The following is a 22,625-nucleotide window of genomic DNA, read 5'->3' on the forward strand; positions in this document are numbered from 1 at the left end:
ACTTTCAGAGCAGAATTACTTTCCCATTGTTCCTGAAATGCAATGTATGATATACTATTTTGTTGCTCTGTGTCTCTGCTTTTAATCAATGTAAAAAAACACCATTTCCAATTTTGCTACATAACACCAAATCAAGGCGGTCGTTCACATATACTAATAGATTGAACTTGTCTTTTGGCCCTGCATTAAAGACCAAAATTGACGAAAGAAAATTGTGATAAATAAAGTTCCTGGCACATGGTTTATGAACTGATACACAAAACAATGCTGGATTCAAAACAGAGTTTTTCCATTTAAATTATTATACAAAATTCTTGCAACCAATATAACTTTATATATATATATATACAGTTGAAGTCGGAAGTTTACATATACTAAGGTTGGAGTCATTAAAACTCGTTTTTCAACCACTCCACAAATTTCTTGTGAACAAACTATAGTTTTGGCAAGTCGGTTAGAACATCTACTTTGTGCATGACACAAGTCATTTTTCCAACAATTGTTTACAGACAGATTATGTCACTTATAATTCACTGTATCACAATTCCAGTGGGTCAGAAGTTTACATACACTAAGTTGACTGTGCCTTTAAACAGCTTGGAAAATTCCAGAAAATTATGTCATGGCTTTAGAAGCTTCTCTTAGGCTAATTGACATAATTTGAGTCAATTGAAGGTGGATGTATTTCAAGGCCTACCTTCAAACTCAGTGCCTCTTTGCTTGACATCATGGGAAAATCAAAAGAAATCAGCCAAGACCTCAGAAAAAAATTGTAGGCCTCCACAAGTCTGGTTCATCCTTGGGAGTAATTTCCAAATGCCTGAAGGTACCGCGTTCATCTGTACAAACAATAGTATGCAAGTATAACCACGATGGGACCACGCGGCCGTCATACCACTCAGGAAGGAGACTTGTTCTGTCTCCTAGAGATGAACGTACTTTGGTGCAAAAAGTGCAAATCAATCCCAGAACAACAGCAAAGGACCTTGTGAAGATGCTGAAGGAAACAGGTACAAAAGTATCTATATCCACAGTAAAACGAGTCCTATATCGACATAACCTGAAAGGCCGCTCAGTAAGGAAGAAGCCACTGCTCCAAAACTGCCGTAAAAAAGCCAGACTACGGTTTGCAACTGCACATGGCGACAAAGATCGTCCTTTTTGTAGAAATGTCCTCTGGTCTGATGAAACAAAAATAGAACTGTTTTGCCAAAATGACCATCGTTATGTTTGGAGGAAAAGGGTGATGCTTGCAAGCCGAAGAACACCATCCAATCCATGAAGCACGGGGGTGGCAGCATCATGTTGTAGGGGTGCTTTGCTGCAGGAGGGACTGGTGCACTTCACAAAATAGATGGCATCAGGAGGAGGGAAATTATGTGGATACATTGAAGCAACATCTCAAGACATCAGTCAGGAAGTTAAAGCTTGGTCGCAAATGGGTCTTCCAAATGGACAATGACCCCAAGCATACTTCCAAAGTTGTGGCAAAATGGCTTAAGAACAACAAAGTCAAGGTATTGGAGTGTGGCCATCACAAAGCGCTGACCTCAATCCTATAGAAAATTTGTGGGCAGAACTGAAAAAGTGTGTGTGAGCAAGGAGGCCTTCATACCTGGCTAAGTTACACCAGCTCTGTCAGGAAGAATGGGCCAAAATTCACCCAACTTATTGTGGGAAGCTTGTGGAAGGCTACCCAAAATGTTTGACCCAAGTTAAACAATTTAAAGGCAATGCTACTAAATACTAATTGAGTGTATGTAAACTTCTGACCCACTGGGAATGTGATGAAAGAAATAAAAGCTGAAATAAATAATTCTCTCTACTATTATTCTGACATTTCACATTGTTAAAATAAAGTGGTGATCCTAAGTGAACTAAGACAGGGACTTTTTACTAGGATTAAATGTCAGGAATTGTGAAAAACTGAGTTTAAATGTATTTGGCTAAGGTGTATGTAAACTTCCAACTTCAACTGTATATATGAGGGATACAACCTTCCCAGCTCTGCAGATTTTGCTGTGAAGAGACAGAATCATTAGATCATTTGTTTGGGAAATGTCCATATGTAGCTTGTTTTTGGTCGCAGGTTCAGGAATAGCTGAAGAATTGCAACATTTACCTGGAGCTAACTCTGCTGGTTTATTCAAAAAGTCATAGTCAATCGATTAATAATATAATAATACTCTTAGCAAAAATCTTTCATTTACAATATGTAGAATCTATGAGAATAGAAAGGTTCAGAACTTTTGTGAAACATCACAGCACAGTTGAAAAATATATGACAAATAGAAATCAAAACTGGATGATGTTCAAAGATGGATGAGAGGGTTTGTGTGGAGCTGAAGGATGGGACTAAAAACAAACAAAAGATAATTATTGTAAAATATACTGTCTGTAAAATGTATATAGTTTGTATATGCTGGAAGTAGAAGCATAAGTGTTCATTAGTTTACTCCAATTTGGGGAGGGATGGTAGGGTTAAAGGAAAATATACAGTGCCTTGCAAAATTATTCACCCTCCTTGGCATTTTTCCTATTTTGTTGCATTACAACCTGCAATTTAAATGGATTTTTATTTGGATTTCATGTAATGGACATACACAAAATATTCCAAATTCGTGAAGTGAAATGAAAAAAAGAACTTGTTTCAAAGAATTCAACAACAAAACAAAAACAATGGAAAAGTGGTGCGTGCATATGTATTCACCCCCTTTGCTATGAAGCCCCTAAATAACATCTGGTGTAACCAATTACCTTCAAAAGTCACATAATTAGTTAAATAAAGTCTACCTGTGTGCAATCTAAGTGTCACATTATCTGTCACATGATCTCAGTATATATACACCTGTTCTGAAAGGCCCCAGAGCCTGCAATACCGGTAAACAAGGGGCTCCACCAAGCAAGCGGCACTATGAATACCAAGGAGCTCTCCAAACAGGTCAGGGACAAAGTTGTGGAGTACAGATCAGGGTTGGGTTATAAAAAAATATCTGAAACTTTGAACATCCCACGGAGCACCATTAAATCCATTATTAAAAAATTGAAAGAATATGGCACCATAACAAACCTGCCAAGAGAGGCAACAAAGACACCAAAGGTAACCCTGAAGGAGCTGCAAAGCTCCACAGCGGAGATTGGAGTATCTGTCCATAGGACCACTTTAAACTGTACACTCCACAGAGCTGGGCTTTACAGAAGAGTGTCCAGAAAAAAAATAAGCAAACATGTTTGGTGTTCACCAAAAGGCATGTGGGAGAATCCCCAAATATATGGAAGAAGGTACTCTGGTCAGATGAGACTACAATTGAGCTTTTTGGCCGTCAAGGAAAACGCTATGTCTGGCACAAACCCAACACCTCTCATCACCCCGAGAAAATCATCCCCACAGTGAAGCATGGTGGTGGCAGCATCATGCTGTGGGGATGTTTTTCATCGGCAGGGACTGATAAACGGGTCAGAATTGAAGGAATGATGGATGGCGCTAAATACAGGGAAATTCTTGAGGGAAACCTGTTTCTGTCTTCCAGAGATTTGAGACTGGGACGGGGGTACACCTTCCAGCAGGACAATGACCCTAAGCATACTGCTAAAGCAACACTCGAGTGGTTTAAGGGGAAACATTTAAATGTCTTGGAATGGCCTAGTCAAAGCCGAGACATCAATCCAATTGAGAATCTGTCATATGACTTAAAGATTGCTGTACACCAGCAGAACCCATCCAACTTGAAGGAGCTGGAGCAGTTTTGCCTTGAAGAATAGGCAAAAATCCTAGTGGCTAGATGTGCCAAGCTTATAGAGACTTGCAGCTGTAATTGCTACAAAAGGTGGCTCTACAAAGTATTGACTTTGGGGGGGGGGGGGGTGAATAGTTATGCACACTCAAGTTTTCAGTTTTTTTGTCTTATTTCTTGTTTGTTTCACAATAAAAAATATTTTGAATCTTCAAAGTGGTAGGCTTGTTGTGTAAATCAAATGATACAAACCCAATTTTAATTCCAGGTTGTAAGGCAACAAATTACGAAAAATGTCAAGGGGGGTGAATACTTTCGCAAGCCGCTGTATATATTTTTTTAATATATATTTTATATATATACAGTACTTGTAAAAAGTTTTGGTTTTTCTAAAATTCTACATTGTAGAATAATAGTTGAAGACATAAAAACTATTAAAGCACACATATGGAATCATGTAGTAATCAAAATGAAAATATATTTTATATTTGAGATTCTTCAAAGTAGCCACCCTTTCCTTGATGACAGCTTTGCACACTCTTGGCATTCTCTCAACCAGCATTTCAATTAACAAGTGTACCTTGTTAAAAGTTAATTTGTGGAATTTCTTTCCTTCTTAATGCGTTTGAGCTAATCAGTTGTGTTGTGACAAGGTAGGGTTGTATACAGAGAATAGCCCTATTTGGTAAAAGACCAAGTCCATATTATGGCAAGAACTGCTCAAATAAGCAAAGACAAACAACAGTCCATCATTATTTTAAGACATGAAGGTCAGTCAATACGGAACATTTCAAGAACTTTGAAAGTTTCAAGTGTAGTCTCATGAGAACAGTCACAGGAAATGAAGACCCAGAGTTACCTCTGCTGCAGAGGATAAGTTCATTAGAGTTACCAGCCTCAGAAATTGCAGCCCAAATAAATGCTTCACAGAGTTCAAGTTGCAGACACATCTCAACATCAACTGTTCAGGAGACTTTGTGAATCAGGCCTTCATGATCAAATTGCTGCAAAGAAACCACTACTGAAGGACACCAATAAAATAAGAGACTTGCTTGGGCCAAGAAACACAAGCAATGGACATTAGACCAGTGGAAATCTGTCATTTGGTCTGATTTGGTCCAAATGTGACATTTTTGGTTCCAACCGCTGTGTCTTTGTGAGACGCAGAGTAGGTGAACGGATGATCTCTGCATGTGTAGTTCCCACTGCGAAGCATGGAGGAGGAGGTGTGATTGTGTGTGGGTGGTTTGCTGGTGACAGAATCATTAGATCATTTGTTTTGGTACTGTCCGACCGCAAGGCATTACAGAGGGTAGTGTGTACGGCCCAGTACATCACTGGGGCGTACACACTACCCTCTGTAGTGCCTTGCTGTCAGATGCCGAGCAGTTGCCATACCAGGCGGTGATGTAACCAGTCAGGATGCTCTCGATGGTACAGCTATATAAACTTTTGAGGATCTGAGGACCCATGCCAAATATTTTCAGTCTCCTGAGGGGGATTAGGCTTTGTCGTGCCCTCTTCACGACTGTCTTGGTGTGTTTGGACCATTCTAGTTTGTTGTTGATGTGGACACCGAGGAACTTGAAGCTCTCAACCTGCTCCACTACAGCCCCGTCGATGAGAATGGGGGCGTGCTCGGTCCTCCTTTTCCTGTAGTCCACAATCATCTCCTTAGTCTTGGTTACGGGGGATAGGTTGTTATTCTGGCACCACACGGCCAGGTCTCTGACCTCCTCCCTATAGGCTGTCTCGTCGTTGTCTGTGAACAGGCCTACCACTGTTGAGTCATCTGCAAACTTAATGATGGGCAAAACGTGAGAGTCTCCCCTTTCCATAGAGTGGTCATAATAGTTTCTAGGTCAAAACATTTGGACGCTACAGATGTTTTTGTGAGAAGACACATTCTCGGGATGTCTCACGGTCTAACAAACACCGCTCTAGCTCTGCCACCGCAAATGTGGAAGTGCGACAACGGCGGATACTGTGGATTGAGACGCAGTCCAATGCAAAACAGATATCTCTAGCTTAAATGTACGGATTGTGATGGGGATTTTTGTATTATGTTACTTAGATTAACAGTATTTTTGGAATTGACGATGGAAGAACTTACTGTACCTGGAAACCATAGCAAGACTCGTGCCAATTCCAGTGGCAATAGTAGTTTTTCAACCAAACCTGGACCAGACAGATCTACTGGTGGATCGGAGTCTGTGTCATCTCATTCTAGATTTCTTAACAGGGTTTTTTCATCATAGCGTTTCAAGTCATCCAATAAAGCCTGGACAATTTGACTTCCATCACCATTTAAGGTATCAATACGACTGTGCAGGGAGTATAGTAGATTGTATAGTAGATTCTCTGGCATGGTATATTTTCCTGTTTGTATGCATTTGTATGTTTCTGCTGCTGTAGGTCAGGTCTGTGTCGGTGTATAAGCCTCTGTTTAGATTACTGTAGCGTGTTGCAGCCCCTGGGCAGCCAGCCAGACCTTTGCAGGGCTATTGTTGGATGTCATGCAGAGAGCCAATCATAATGTCTGCTATATGACTGGACCAGGCTGCTGACTGTCTGTCAGAGAGGACACTATAACAAAAAGACCACTGACCTTATCTCTCTCCTGTTTAGACTCAGACACACACATTGCTGCAGGTGCTTTAATCATATTGAACTGAACTTTGGTTTGAAATGCACATGGTAGGCTTCATCTCACAGCCTCGTATAAAAACTGAGGGAAAGCAACTCAACAAACCTTGGGGACTGTCGAGAAATAGTCAAATAATTATTCAAAGCAACGAAAAGAGACCCAATTTGTCATGATGGATTGTATGGCAAGGGGCAAACCTGTGTTAGGAGCGCAATACAAAGACAAACATTCATCACAAAGTGACATGCCTTTCTCCCTGGCTGAAAGTGGAGCGTTTTGAACACTGGTTTGTAAAAAGGGCTATTATACAGTCCTCTCTACACAACAAGAAATGACTTGATTTATAGCCCCATGCTGATCTATGGACACAACTTTCAAATGTGTTTCCAATAACCACGTCTAATAGGTGCCAGATTCTATTAACAGATCCACACATTACAGCGAAAGGTTACACCCATCATACCTTTCTTTTCACAATCACTTTTTTCAATGGACCTACAGAAACAATTTTTCCTTAACCTGAAAGACCAGTCCAAGTACTTAGTCGATTGAACAAGACTGTCAATTATATAAAGGACCTGTTTTCATGAGTGTATTTTTCAGCTATTCAGCTATTCCCCATTCTAATATTGTGTTTAATAATTCTCTGTGAGCCTGGTTGTTGCCTTACATTTTCAAAACATTATACATTCCCCCTGATGTTCAATGTTATATGGCCTTTTTTGGGTCAGCTTTAATATTTCAGATATATTGTGGCTTACATCAATGTAATTGTCCACATCATTTCCAATCCCCCATATATTTTTTTCTAAATACACACTACCAGTCAAAAGTTTGAACCTACCTACTCATTGAAGGTTTTTTTTTATTTAAAAAAAAACTATGTTCTACATTGTAGAATAACAGCGAAGACATCAACATTATGAAATAACACATATGGAATCATATAGGATCCAAAAAAGTGTTAAACAAATCAAAATATATTTTATATTCTTCAAAGTAGCCACCCTTTGCCTTGATGACAGCTTTGCACACTCTTGGCATTCTCTCAACCAGCTTCATTTGGAATGCTTTTCCAACACTCTTGAAGGAGTTCCCACATATTATGAGCAATTGTTGCTGCTTTTCCTTCACTCTGCGGTCCAACTCCTTCCAAACCATCCTAATTGGGTTGAGGTCGGGTGATTGTGGAGGCCAGGTCATCTGATGCAGCACTCCATCACTCTCCTTCTGGGTCAAATAGCCCTTACACAGCCTGGAGGTGTGTTGACGGGCCACCCCTAGGTGGAAGGGTAGGTAACAACACATATGCCATGCTGATCCTCAACACGGGGGGCCCTCAGCGGTGCGTGCTCAGTCCCCTCCTGTACTCCCTGTTCACCCATGACAGCATGGCCAAGCACGACTTCAATACCATCATTAAGTTTGCAGAAGACACAACAGTTGTAGGCCTATAGGGAGGAGGTCAGAGACCTGGCAGTGTGGTGCAAGCATAACACCCTCTCCCTCAACGTGATCCAAGACAAAGGAGATGATTGTGGACTACAGGAAAAGGAGGACAGAGCATGCCCCAATTCTCATCGACGAGGCTGTAGTGGAGCAGGTTGAGAGCTTCAAGTTCCTTGGTGTCCACATCACCAACAAACTAACATGATCCAAACACACCATGACAGTCGTGAAGAGGGCACGACAATGTCTATTCCCCCTCAGGAAACTAAAAAGATTTGGCATGGCTCCTGAGATCCTCAAAAGGTTCTATAGCTGCAACATTGAGAGCATCCTGACTGGTTGCATCACTGCCTGGTACAGCAATTGCTTGGCCTCTGACCGCAAGGCACTACAGAGGGTAGTGCATACGGCCCAGTACATCACTGGGGCTAAGCTGCCTGCCATCCAGGACCTCTACACCAGGCGGTGTCAGAGGAAGGCCCTAAAAATTGTCAAAGACCCCAGCCACGCCAGTCATAGACTGTTCTCTCTACTACCGCATGGCAAGCGGTACCGGAGTGCCAAGTCTAGGACAAAAAGGCTTCTCAACAGTTTATACCCCCAAGCCATAAGACTCCTGAACAGGTAATCAAATGGCTACCCTGACTATTTGCATTATGTGCCCCACCCAAACCCTCTTTTTACACTGCTGCAACCTCTGTTTATCATATATGCATAGTCACTTTAACTATACATTCATGTACATACTACCTCAATTGGGCTGACCAACCAGTGCTTCCGCACATTGGCTAACCGGGCTATCTGCATTGGGTCCCGCCTACCACAACCCGCCAACCCCTCTTTTATGCTACTGCTACTCTCTGTTCATCATATATGCATAGTCACTTTAACCATATCTACATGTACATACTACCTCAATCAGCCTGACTAACTGGTGTCTGTATGTAGCCTCGCTACGTTTATAGCCTCGCTACTGTATATAGCCTGTCTTTTTACTATTGTTTTTTTTCTTTTCTTACCTACCTAACACCTTTTTTGCACTATTGGTTGGAGCCTGTTAGTAAGCATTTCACTGTAAGGTCTACACCTGTTGTATTCGGCGCACGTGACAAATACACTTTGATTTGATTTGATTTGACCCCACAAGTGTCAGGGGACTCGTCTGAAGTCGATACCGTCGATGTGCCAATTTCTGTTTGTAGCATCCAAACCGTTTGGGCTACAAACTAATGTGACCGAACTGTGGAAAGGGGAGATTCTCACAAACATGCTGGTTTTCTCTGTTTTGCTCTACAACCCTGACAAGTGTCACCGGTTTTAGAAAATGAAGTACAGTATGAAGGTAGTTTTGTGCCTACCCAAAAAAGAGGGTAAATATGTGTAAAAAAAACAAATATTTCCTGAGCTTTTTTATATCTCATAGATATAGGACAAACACTTCAAAACCTTGTTTTTCGAAATTATTTAGTTTTTGACTGTATTTTTTGCCATTATGAATGTGTTATTCAATGTGTTTCTCTGGGCTATAGTAGCACAAGTCAAATTCAATATTTTATCCAAAACAAAATATTATATCTTTTTTTTATACCTAAAGGGATCCTAAAATTCTAAACCAAATAGCTAAATGATCCATAGTATTAAACAACTTAAAACAATTCTAATTCCAACGGCTTAGACTTTTAAGAATTAAGGCACATTCTGTTCTTTGTTCCATTATGGCCCCCAGTCTCCAAACACTTAGACGAGTCAATCACTTAGCTATGAATTTAAAAGAGTAACCTTTTATTGCCATTTTACTTAATCAACTTAAAATTGCAATGTGTCACCTGTAGGCATTGCTTAGTGAAATTCAGTGGCACTGGAACACATAATTACACTGTAGGACTGTTAAAGTGAGTCTGTTAGAGCAGTTCAGACCATACTTCCTTACTGCTGCTGTGTACTCTCTCTCTCTCTGTTTCTCTCTCTCTCTCTGTTTCTCTCGCTCTCTCACTCTCTCCCTCTATGTTTTTCTCTCTCTCTCTCAGCTTCATGCTCCCTAGCTCACCCCACTTTTTGCTGTTGACTTCAGCCCGCTTCCATGGCAACTAAATGCCCCTGTCTCTCAATCAAGTTGAATTTCATTTTGGACATTTTAGATGCCTTCAATTGCAGCAATTACGTTTGTATTCAAAAAACACTATAATGAGAAATATTATTAACACAATGTAATTTGGCTGTTGAGTCACCTGCATGTTGCTTGGAATTTGGCCTGAGTTTTGGTTGTAGTCACTCAGGCTCGCTAAATCTTCTGGCAATGAACTCTTTCATGGCTGGACTACTAATGCTACTCTGTACAGTTAAGGCTTAGATGCATTGGATATTATTCTCATTGAATTAGGTCTAGCACTGCACATTGTAGAAAAAAATAAGGCACATTTTCTGTCACTGACTGCAGAATCAGGGACAAATGTAATGTAAGATTTTAATGCACTGGGACATAATGTAGCTGAGAATTCATGAGACATAAGCTTAGAAATGGTTCAGTCTAAATAGCCACTAGAGGACTTTATGTTTTACAAATTGCCAGCTGAATGTGATGTCACATAATGAAGTCCTCCCAAGTAAAATTTGTGCTGAAGTCAGGAAAGAAATGGATTGGAAAGTGACCAACCGCATGGTTTTTTTCACCAATCAGTGTCTGTATGTGTGTGTGTGGCAGAATTGCTGGCAGACCTTGTGCTACTGTGATGTATTTGTCCTCCACTGCTGAAAGAAAGCCCCTCTTTAGTGTTAACTTTTCAAGTTGACGAGAAATGAGGTGTACTTGCCCTATGTTTTATACAAGAAAGAATGGGCTTTCCAGGTTGACTTGTGGGGTTTTGAGTGGAAAGTTACAACAGAGAGCAATAATAACCTTTCGTCTCAAATACATTCTTAGGTCAGTTTATTCAATAGAGGAGATAATGTATATGGAATGCAAATAGGCTGAATAACTCAGTGAATGGAATATAGTGTGGCTCCACAGAGAAATAAGACATTTACAGTTGAAGTTGGAAGTTTACATACATTTAGGTTGGAGTCATTAAATCTCGTTTTTCAACCACTCCACAAATGTCTTGTTAACAAACTATAGTTTTGGCAAGTCGGTTAGGACATCTACTTTGAGCATGACACAAGTAATATTTCCAACAATTGTTAACAGACAGATGATTTCACTTATAATTCACTGTATCACAATTCCAGTGGGTCAGAAGTTTACATACACTAAGTTGACTGTGCCTTTAAACAGCTTGGAAAATTCCAGAAAATGATGTCATGGCTTTAGAAGCTTCTGATAGGTTAATTGACATCATTTGAGTAAATTGGAGGTGAACCTGTGGATGTATTTCAAGGCCTACCTTAAACTCAGTGCCTCTTTGCTTGACATCATGGGAATATCAAAAGAAATCAGCCAAGACCTCAGAAACAAATTGTAGACCTCCACAAGTCTGGTTCATCCTTGGGAGCAATTTCAAAACATCTGAAGTTACCACGTTCATCTGTACAAACAATAGTACGCAAGTATAAACACCATGGGACCACGCAGCCGTCATACCACTCAGGAAGGAGACGCGTTCTGTCTCCTAGAGATGAACGTACTTTGGTGCGAAAAGTGCAAATCAGTCCCAGAACAACAGCAAAGGACCTTGTGAAGATGATGGAGGAAACAGGTACAAAAGTATCTATATCCACGGTAAAAACGAGTCCTATATCGACATAACCTAAAAGGCCACTCAGCAAGGAAAAAGCCACTGCTCCAAAACCGCTATAATAAAGCCAGACAACGGTTTGCAATTGCACATGGGGACAAAGATGGTACTTTTTGGAGAAATGTCATCTGGTCTGATGAAACAAAAATAGAACTGTTTGGCCATAATGACCATCATTATGTTTGGAGGAAAAAGGGGGAGGCTTGCAAGCCGAAGAACACCATCCCAACTGTGAAGCACTGGGGTGGCAGTATCATGTTGTGGGGGTGCTTTGCTGCAGAAGGGACTGGTGCACTTCACAAAATAGATGGCATCAGGAGGAAAGAAAATTATGCGGATATATTGAAGCAACATCTCAAGACATCAGTCAGGAAGTTAAAGCTTGGTCGCAAATGGGTCTTCCAAATGGACAATGACCCCAAGCATACTTCCAATGTTGTGGCAAAATGGCTTAAGGACAACAAAGTCAAGGTATTGGAGTGGCCATCACAAAGTCCTGACCTCAATACTATAGAACATTTGTGGGCAGGACTCGAACAAGTATGTACGCGCAAGGAGGAACCTGACTCAGTTACACCAGCTCTGTCAGGAGGAATGGGGCAAAATTCCCCCAACTTATTGTGGGAAGCTTGTGGAAGGCTACATGAAACGTTTGACCCAAGTTAAACAATTTAAAGGCAATGCTACTAAATACTAATTGAGTGTATGTACATTTCTGACCCACTGGGAATGTGATGAAAGAAATAAAAGCTGAAAGAAATCATTCTCTCTACTATTATTCAGACATTTCACATTGTTAAAATAAAGTGGTGATCCTAACTGACCTAAAACAGTGAATGTGTACTAGGATTAAATGTCAGGAATTGTGAAAAACTGAGTTTATATGTATTTGGCTAAGGTGTATGTAAACTTCCAACTTCAACTGTACAACACACTGAGAGCGTCTTAGATTGATGCTTTCCTACTGCTAGCGTAGGAAAACAGGGGGCCAGAGGGAGAGCAGACTGCATTATTCACAGCGAAAGGAGAGAATAAGGGAAGGATTAAGGGAGAGAATGGAAGTACAGTAATGACTGTTTGATGAAGGGAAAGTGAGGATAAGGCAGGTATAGAATAGAAAGATTGAGAGGGGTTTCTGATGGTAATCACTGCCAAAAAGGAACAATATAAATTGTCTGAGATTCTAGGAGATTAAAAACAATTTGTCTTTTAAACAGACATGGGGGACAGGTACTGTTGGATATTGAAGAGTTCAGCATGAACAGGACACTATATGTGAACACTCTATCTACTGATATGAATCAGTTTTATTTTTACAAGGCGCAGAAGTTTACCATCATTTTGATGCTAATTCTAAAATAAGTTTCTATAGTACTTGATCATTATGTAAAACAAAAGTTGTTTTAAAACTTTTGTACTTTCTACATGGAATCGGTTCTCTTACAGTTGACGCCAGTTTAAACCAGTTTTCAAAGCCCAGACCAGCTTTAATAGAAAACATGTTTTTCAATGTGTGATAAGCTGTCGATTCCAGTGCCTACGCTAGAATACTGCGCTGCTGTGCAGCACACCAACTATTGTAAGGGAACACACCACAATCTCACCATCTTCCACTTCTGGTATTAGCTATATATCATGAGGCCTACAGACTGATTTTATCCAGGTAGTATCTGAGACCTTAATTTAGTCAGGTTAATGTGTCTGTCTGGTGGCAGGACACTGTCAGTCTGTTTAAAGGCAGATATATATGTTGAGAACAGGTTTTCACCCATCACCCGTACTTGCCAGAATGAAACCAACCTGTGACCAACCCGGATTTGTAAAGCATTGATTATGCCTTGATACTGTATGCTATCACGTCCTGTGTGGGTGGGTAAATATATCACAAATGTAAGAGCAATGATAACCTAAAAAAATCCATTATACAGTGCCTTGCAAAAGTATTCATCACCCTTGCCATTTTCCCTATTTTGTTGCATTACAACCTGTAATTGAAATTGATTTTTATTTGGATTTCATGTAAAAAAAATCAAAACGTTAAAGTGGTGCATGCATATGTATTCACCCCCTTTGCTATGAAGCCCCTAAATAAGATCTGGTGCAACCAATTACCTTCAGAAGTCACATAATTAGTTAAATAAAGTCTACCTGTGTGCAATCTAAGTGTCACATGATCTCAGTATATATACACCTGTTCTGAAAGGCCCCAGAGTCTGCAACACCCCTAAGCAAGGGGCACCATCAAGCAAGTGGCACCATGAAGACCAAGGAGCTTTCCAAACAGGTCAGGGACAAAGTTGTGGAGAAGTACAGATCAGGGTTGAGTTATAAAAGAATATCTCATACTTTGATCATCCCACGGAGCACCATTAAATCCATAATTAAAAAATGTTAAGAATATGGCACCACAACAAACTTGCCAAGAGAGGGCCGCCCACCAAAACTCAAGGACCAGGCAAGGAGGGCATTAATCAGAGAAGCAACAAAGAGACCAAAGATAACCATGAAGGAGCCACAGAGCTGGGCTTTAATCAAATCAAAATCAAATCAAATTTATTTTTATATAGCCCTTCGTACATCAGCTGATATTCTCAAAGTGCTGTACAGAAACCCAGCCTAAAACCCCAAACAGCAAGCAAAGCATGTGAAAGAAGCACGGTGGCTAGGAAAAACTCCCTAGGAAAAACTCCCTAGAAAGGCCAAAAACCTAGGAAGAAACCTAGAGAGGAACCAGGCTATGAGGGGTGGCCAGTCCTCTTCTGGCTGTGCAGGGTGGATAATATAACAGAACATGGTCAAGATGTTAAAATGTTCATAAATGACCAGCATGGTCAAATAATAATAATCATAGTAGTTGTCGAGGGTGCAACAAGCACGTCCGGTGAACAGGTCAGGGTTCCATAGCCGCAGGCAGAACAGTTGAAACTGGAGCAGCAGCACGGCCAGGTGGACTGGGGACAGCAAGGAGTCATCATACCAGGTAGTCCTGAGGCATGGTCCTAGGGCTCAGGTCCTCCGAGAGAAAGACAGAAAGAGAGAATTAGAGAGAGCATATTTAAATACACACAGGACACCGGATAAGACAAGAGAAATACTCCAGATGTAACAGACTGACCCTAGCCCCCCGACACATAAACTACTGCAGCATAAATACTGGAGGCTGAGACAGGAGGGATCAGAAGACACTGTGGCCCCATCCGATGATACCCCCGGACAGGGCCAAACAGGCAGGATAGAGTGGCCAGAAAAAAAGCCATTGCTTAAAGAAAAAAATAAGCAAACATGTTTGGTGTTCTCCAACAGGCATGTGGGAGACTCCCAAACATATGGAAGAAGATACTCTGGTCAGATGAGACTAAAACTGAGCTTTTGGCCATCAAGGAAAACGCTATGTCTGGCACAAACCCAACACCTCTCATCACCCCGAGAACGCCATCCCCACAGTGAAGCATGGTGGTGGCAGCATCATGCTGTGGGGATGTTTTTAATCGGCAGGGACTGGGAAATTGGTCAGAATTGAAGGAATGATGGATGGCGCTAAATACAGGGAAATTCTTGAGGGAAACCTGTTTCTGTCTTCCAGAGATGTGAGACTGGGATGGAGGTTCACCTTCCTGCAGGACAATGACCCTGAGCATACTGCTAAAGCTACACTTGAGTGGTTTAAGGGGAAACATTTAAATGTCTTGGAATGGCCTAGTCAAAGCCCAGACCTCAATCCAATTGAAAATCTGTCATATGACTTAAAGATTGCTGTACACCAGCGGAACCCATCCAACTTGAAGGAGCTGGAGCAGTTTTGCATTGAAGAATGGGCAAAAATCCCAGTGGCTAGATGTGCCAAGCTTATAGAGACATACCCCAAGAGACTTGCAGCTGTAATTGCTGCAAAAGGTGGCTCTATACAGTATTGACTTTGTGGGGGGTGAATAGTTATTCACGCTAAGTTTTCCGTTTTTTTGTCTTATTTCTTGTTTGTTTCACAAAGTGGTAGGCAAATGATACAAATGATACAAACCCCCAAAAAACAATTTTAATTCCAGGTTGTAAGGCAACAAAATAGGAAAAATGCCAAGGGGGGTGAATACTTTCGCAAGCCACTGTACACTTCAGTACCAACCACCTTTTCTAATGCATAGATGCAAAAGCACACCACAGTCTATTACCTCCATACTGTCTGACATCTTTGAATGTCTGAAAAATATGAGGACGTTATACAGTATATGAGTGTGAGATTTCAGTTGACTCAGTAATAGCACCATGACAGCAGTTCATTATTTTCCCCATAGATGCTACCATTTTCACTCCAGGGAGCTATGTTCCCTTCACCAGCATATCACTCTGTCATAGAGAGCAGGCGGACAGAGCATTGCCAAAGCCAGAGCTGCCCTGGGCCAGGGAGACAGAGAGCTCACACCATCACTACCTCTATTCTACTAGTAATATTATTTCTTCCTGTTTTAGCTTTAAAGGGACATTTGTCCATGCAAGTTTAATGCCGAGGATAATACATAACTGCAAACACATGAGTCGACTGAGAGAAATCTGTTCTTAAACCTAAAATATAGGCTAGACATCTAAATTGATTCTTATTTGCATACAGCTGTAGACACCAAATGGCACCCTATTCCCTATATAGTGCACTACTTTTAACCAGAGGCACCCTATATAGTGCACTACTTTTGACCAGAGTCCTATGGGCCCTGTTTAAAATCAGTGTGTTATATAGAGAATATGGTGCCATTTGAGACGCACACATACAGTACTGTTGACTTACACTGTAGTCATTTAATCAGTTTGATACCAAGGGGGCTCTTTAACCACATGATTTGTTTCCATGGAGAATAGCCCGAGATGCAAATCACCAGGGGCTCATTCTGGAGCATTTGCTCTCATAAATAGCATGCAGGGATGTGTCCTCAGCTCACTGTAGTGTCATTAAACAGGTGCTTGCCAAGGTCGCTTGTCATATGCAGGAGCATAACAAAGTGCCTGTAATGTCTCTGTCTGAGGCAAAGATTTAAAGCAAGAATTAAACAGACAAGCATTTTGAAATGAACACCTTCCTTATGGGCGGCAGGGTAGCCTAGTGGTTAAAGCATTAGTAACTGTAAGGTTGCAAGTTCAAATCCCTGAGCCGACAAGGTACAAGTTTGTCATTCTGCCCCTGAACAAGGCAGTTAACCCACTGTTCCTAGGCTGTCATTGAAAATAAGAATTTGTTCTTAACTGACTTGCCTAGTTAAATAGAAAATAGAAAATACTGCCTCAGTGTAGGTCAGAAGATATTTGTCCTGGTTCTTTTCTCTCTCTCCCTCCCTCTCTCTTTTTGATGGATTAAAAGTCAATCGTTTAAAATATATGCCTACTGGATTGGAAAAATGTTGCTTGTAAAATGCTTTTTCGTGACAGATGGACAAAAAGATCAAGTCAGATCAATCATGTTGATTTTGTGTTCTCGCTTGTTGCCTGCGCGCTCTCAGTATAGTGCAGTGTTCTAATAATGATATGGGTTTCATAAGGTGGAAATCTGAAAGTCCTTTGATGGGCCACTTTCAATGTCACTACTTTAATACGCTTTTGTACTACAGATTTCATGTCAAATTGAGCATCTCAGTTATATATTGAACATGCAGTATTTTTATGTGGTCTTGTTTAATAAATTAGGTCCATTCTGTTAATACCCTTACGAAAGAAGATTGCAGCCAGAGTGCAGTATAACTGCAGTGCACTGCAGTATAACTACAGTTAGAGTGCAGTATAATTGCAGTATGCTACAAATACTGCGTCCATAATAACACTGTTATTTTTACTGCAGTAATTATGCAGTGAGACTGCAGTTCAACTGCAGTACACTGCAGTTCTTCTGTAATTAACTGCGTCCAAATTACCACAGTCGACTGCAGTTCATGCACTTTTACTGCAGTTTCAAAACGGCAATCTTTTGTAAGGGCAAGGTTGAAATTGGAAATGTGTGTAGTAGAGTCTTATAACCATTTACTACCTCTGACCCATCATTAAAGTGTTTTGTAAAGCATAAGGGCATGCCTATAAAGTGGGTAGTTTTATGCCAAGTATCCCGAGTGTAGCCAAAGCACTAGCAACATGCACTTTGTTTTAGTCTGTTGTGGCTAAGACAGTAATTGCCCAATTATGCCAACTGCAGATATTTCTAAACTTGCTCCATCACAACCACTTATTAATAAGAATGTAAGCTATATGACTGCACCAAATCAATATGTAGTGTCAGTTGATCTGTGTTTAGTGAAGATATTATAGGTTTGGTGTCAGAGTTATTGAAATACACTGAATGGGGATGCACTCTTTCCAGGACCTCGGGAGGATTATGACACTTTGCAGTTGGCAGCATTTAACCATTTCCTTACAGCGTTAGTGTAAGGCCTTGTGTAAGAGATAGTGATTCAATCAGACTTCATTCTTTTAACCTCAGAGTAGATTCTCTCTCAGGACTTCTGATACAGGTACTTCATTCTAGAAACTGAAATGTATAGACTTCAATTCAATTAGCCATCCAAAAGATCAATAGACTTGTTCAATGTCGCCGAGTTGTTTTTTGAGCAGCTTAGAACTCCTAGAATTCTGTATAAGCATTTTCTTATAAAGTGCACACTCCTGTGTTAAAGCAAAATGTAGTCTAGATCCAGTACAAAGACATAACTCTTATCAAATGCTGTTGGTTATAACTGCTGAGTACTGGTTTTAGAGAAACTCTAACACTGCCTTTTGCTAAAACGTTGTATTATTTTATTTAGCAGAAGGGTGTACATTCTGATTCTATTAAGACCTATCTGTTTGTTCTGGCGTTAACATGTTCTTTCTCTATTTTTCAGATGTAAATGGAGAAGCAGAAGTGTCAAGAAGAAAAACAGGACATCTGCACGGTTGCAAACCGGATTTGCGTTAAAAGGCAAACAACAACATCCCATCACTTTCCTCTAATGCAATCCATAACTGACAATTAATGTCAAGCAGCACATCGGTGCAGCATTATGCTGCCTTGCTGGAAGAAACACTGCTAATGGAAAGAAAACCTTATAAGATTCAATGCATTAAATACATATAAATGCAGCAGAATGCCTTCAAAAGTCTCATGCTTGTACGTGTTGACAGTCGTTTGCTGGGCAAGTGCTCTTTGGTACTTGGGTATATCCCGCCCGACATCCTCCTATGTCAGTGGGCAGATGTCTTTGCCGATCCGGAAGACTGTGAAAACCCTTAAGAACACTACGTTCAGCAACATCCGGACGCGAACGCTGAACCCACACGCCTTCGACTTTGTCATCAACGAGCCTAAGAAATGTGAGACCAACACGCCCTTCCTGGTCATCCTGATCAGCACCACACACAAAGACTTTGATGCTCGTCAGGCCATCCGGGAGACCTGGGGTGATGAGAGCACCTACAGCGACATCCGCATCATCACCCTCTTCCTGCTGGGCCGCAACACGGACGCCGTCCTCAACCAGATGGTAGAACAGGAGAGCCAGATCTTCCACGACATTGTGGTGGAGGACTTCATAGACTCATACCACAACCTCACCCTCAAGACCCTGATGGGCATGCGCTGGGTGGCCACCTTCTGCTCCCAGGCCCAGTACGTCATGAAGACAGACAGTGACATCTTCGTCAACATGGACAATTTGGTCTACAAGCTTCTGAAGCCCACCACCAAGCCCAAGAGGCGGTACTTCACGGGCTACGTCATTAACGGCGGTCCCATCAGAGACATGCGCAGTAAATGGTACATGCCCAGAGACCTGTACCCCGATGCTAAGTACCCCCCGTTCTGCTCGGGCACAGGGTACGTGTTCTCAGTGGACGTGGCTGAGCTGATCTATAAGACCTCTCTGCACACCAGACTGCTCCACCTGGAGGATGTGTACGTGGGACTGTGTCTGAGGAAGCTGGGCATCCACCCCTATCAGAACAGTGGCTTCAATCACTGGAAAATGGCCTACAGCCTGTGCAGGTACCGTCGTGTTATCACTGTCCATCAGATCTCACCGGAGGAAATGCACCGAATCTGGAACGACATGTCTAGCAAGAAACACCTCAGATGCTAGTGGCACCTGAGGACAACTCAACTTGGACTCTTCTTCATTTTCTGACAGCATTAGTTCTCTGTAGGCTACTAGCATACTACTGAATCCACTCTGTAGCTGTTGGGTGCATGAAGCTTGTAAAGCGCATGTTCTCATTCAAACACACACCAAAATAGTCTTGTTGCTAGTCATTTTGTAATCTGTCTAGAATTCCAACTATACACTTCACAAACTCATTTTGATGAACATTTACTCTCTAATGTACATTTTTTAAAGTAACATTTACAAGTGAAACCAGAGAGTTATTATTGAAAGAAAAAAACAATTTATTTGTCAGTGTAAATCTATCTACTTTATGCCAAGTCCTCATGCTGTTTTGGGGGATGCCGGTATTTCCTTACAGCGGGACAAAGCCTCACCCACATCATGTCTTATCCCTCCTACCAATCTTATGGCTGGTCAACTACTGTACACACAATAATACATACAATTTGAAATGGCAAATAACGCTGCAACAATGACAACAAACATAGACCAAGTGTGGATGTTGTTGGTTGTTTTCATATTGTTGCCATTTATTAAGAAATGAAGACATCTCTGCTGGATGTACTTCAACACTATTGGTAGTGATGTTCACTACTGCAGTGTTCGAAACTACATGTGTGGGTAAACAGATGCTATACATTTTAATTTGCCTGGGTATTTTTTGTTTAAATATTGGTGTAAATGTAGGCTAACTGCCACTTCTTCGGGAAAGAAACATTTCGATGTAATTTATATATTTTTTTACTCTATTATTTTTCTTACGGTGTACTTTAAGTAATCAATGGTGTCATGCTACAGGCTTCTGATAAAACTGGCTTCTATTACTTTATACTGTACGTAGAGAGCTGATTCATTAACAATTCATTACCGCTACCAAGTCTCAACAGGCATAAATATCATCTTGTGCAAGTGACAATTTACATAGTAACAACTATCTACATTCACAAATGAATGTATTATCATGTGTATTTGGAATATCTTTACTGAAGCACTGCTATTGAAGCAATGGGAAATAATTATATTTTCTAGAACTTGGATGGCTGTTATGGTCCAAATGTAATTCAAGTATTTTTTTTAAGTCTAGTATTATACTGAACAAAAATATAAACCCAAGATGCAACAATTTAGAAGATTTTTCTGAGTTACAGTTCATATAAGGAAGTCAGTCAATTTAAATAAATAAATTAGGCCCTAATCTACGGATTTCACGACTGGGAATACAGATATGCATCTGTTGGTCACAGAGACTTAAAAAAAAAAGGTAGGGGCTTGGATCAGAAAACCAGTCAGTATCTGGTGTGACCACCATTTGCCTCATGCAGCGCGACACATCTCCTTTGCATAGATATGATCAGGCTGTTGACTGTGGCCTGTGTAATGTTGTCCCACTCTTCAATGGCTGTGTGAAGTTTCTGGATATTGGTGGGAACTAGAACACGCGGTCATACAAGTCGATTCAGAGCATCCCAAACATGCTCAATGACTGACACGTCTGGTGAATACAGTATGCAGGCCATGTGGAAGAACTGGACATTTTCACCTTCCAGGAATTGTGTACAGGTCCTTGCGACATGGGGCTATGCATTATCATACTGAAACATGAGGGGATGGCGGTGGATGAATGGTACAACAATAGGCCTCAGGATCTCGTCTAGGGAATTCTGTGTATTCAAATTGCCATCGATAAAATGTGATTGTGTTCGTTGTCCGTAGCTTATGCCTGCCCATATCATAACCCCACGCCACCATAGGGTACTCTGTTCACAAAGCTGACATCGGCACACGCTTGCCCACACGACGCCATACACGTGGTCTGCGGTTGTGAGGCCATTGGGACATCCTGCCAAATTCTCTAAAACAACGTTTGAGGCGACTTATGGTCGAGAAATACACATAAAATTATATTTTTTATTGTCCCCAGCAGAAGGTGCACCTGTGTAATGATCATGCTGTTTAATCAGCTTCTTGAAATGCCCAAACCTGTCAGGTGGATGGATTATCTTGGCAAAGGAGAAATGCTCACTAATAGGGATGTAAAACCAATTTGTGCAAAATAATTTAGAGAAATACGCTTTTTGTGCGTATGGAACCATGGGACCAACACCTTTTGCGTTTATATTTTTGTTCAGTGTATAAGCTATTGTGACATTTGACTGTGAAAGTTTAAAGATCCATCCTGAAGAGGTTGTTGTGATATACAGTATGTTTTATTTACATAAAAAAATATAGATACTTATAAATAATAAAACCTATTCAATGCCTTGTATACTTGTTGACCCTAATCATGCATTCATGTCGATGCCATTTGTTTTTGGTGTTTAGATTTGTTGAATTACATGTATGGATTTTCATGTTCATCAAATGTTTTGTATTTGTCAACATACTCGAGTACCATCCACAAATTACTCCCAGCAACAAATATTTGTTTTTATATTTCCATGTAAATGTGTGCATTTGTAACATTTTTAATTTTCAGTGGCTCTAGCCAGTTTAACTCCCCTTGGGGATCTGCCAAACATCCACATGCCACATAGTGTCACTTGGCAGACTGTTCCCGACAGCAGTGTATCTGCCAGATAGTGACATTGCCAAATTCTGTAACTTGTTTATAATAAATGGAGGCACTATTTGGCTGAAAGGATTCCTCACCGTTTCATTGCCTCTTCCGTATGTACTTGGGATGTGGGAGGAGTGTCCTTCACAAAGTTGTCCAAACTGTTCTAATTCATTTCCATTAGGACAGGTATTCCCATTAGGACAGGTATCCCAGGGGTACCCGCAATGCCATCGGGGGTACGCCAAATAAAAATGTGATTCACATTTTTTTTTAAATAAAAAATTAAAACCATCTAGTGTTCAGCGAAATAACAACACAATGTCAAATACAGGTAGCCTAGTCAAATAATTAACATCCAATCACATTAACCGTTACTCTCTCGGTCCGTATGTAGCCAAA

General features: G+C 40.9%; 1 protein-coding gene across 1 annotated transcript in view; it reads left to right on the forward strand.

Annotated features, from left to right (window-relative positions):
• Positions 1 to 22,310, forward strand: part of LOC106586201 (beta-1,3-galactosyltransferase 1) — a 120,224-nt gene extending 97,914 nt beyond the window's left edge. Inside the window, exon 3 of the mRNA XM_014173207.3 lies at positions 18,413 to 22,310. Within this exon, the coding sequence (XP_014028682.1) occupies positions 18,656 to 19,645 (990 nt within the window). The 5' untranslated portion in view covers positions 18,413 to 18,655 and the 3' untranslated portion in view covers positions 19,646 to 22,310. The remainder of the gene's footprint in view (positions 1 to 18,412) is intronic.
• The last annotated feature ends 315 nt before the right edge of the window (positions 22,311 to 22,625 follow it).

Source organism: Salmo salar, chromosome 25 (assembly GCF_965601325.2).
Source record: "Salmo salar chromosome 25, fSalSal1, whole genome shotgun sequence".
NCBI classification, from domain to species: domain Eukaryota; kingdom Metazoa; phylum Chordata; class Actinopteri; order Salmoniformes; family Salmonidae; genus Salmo; species Salmo salar.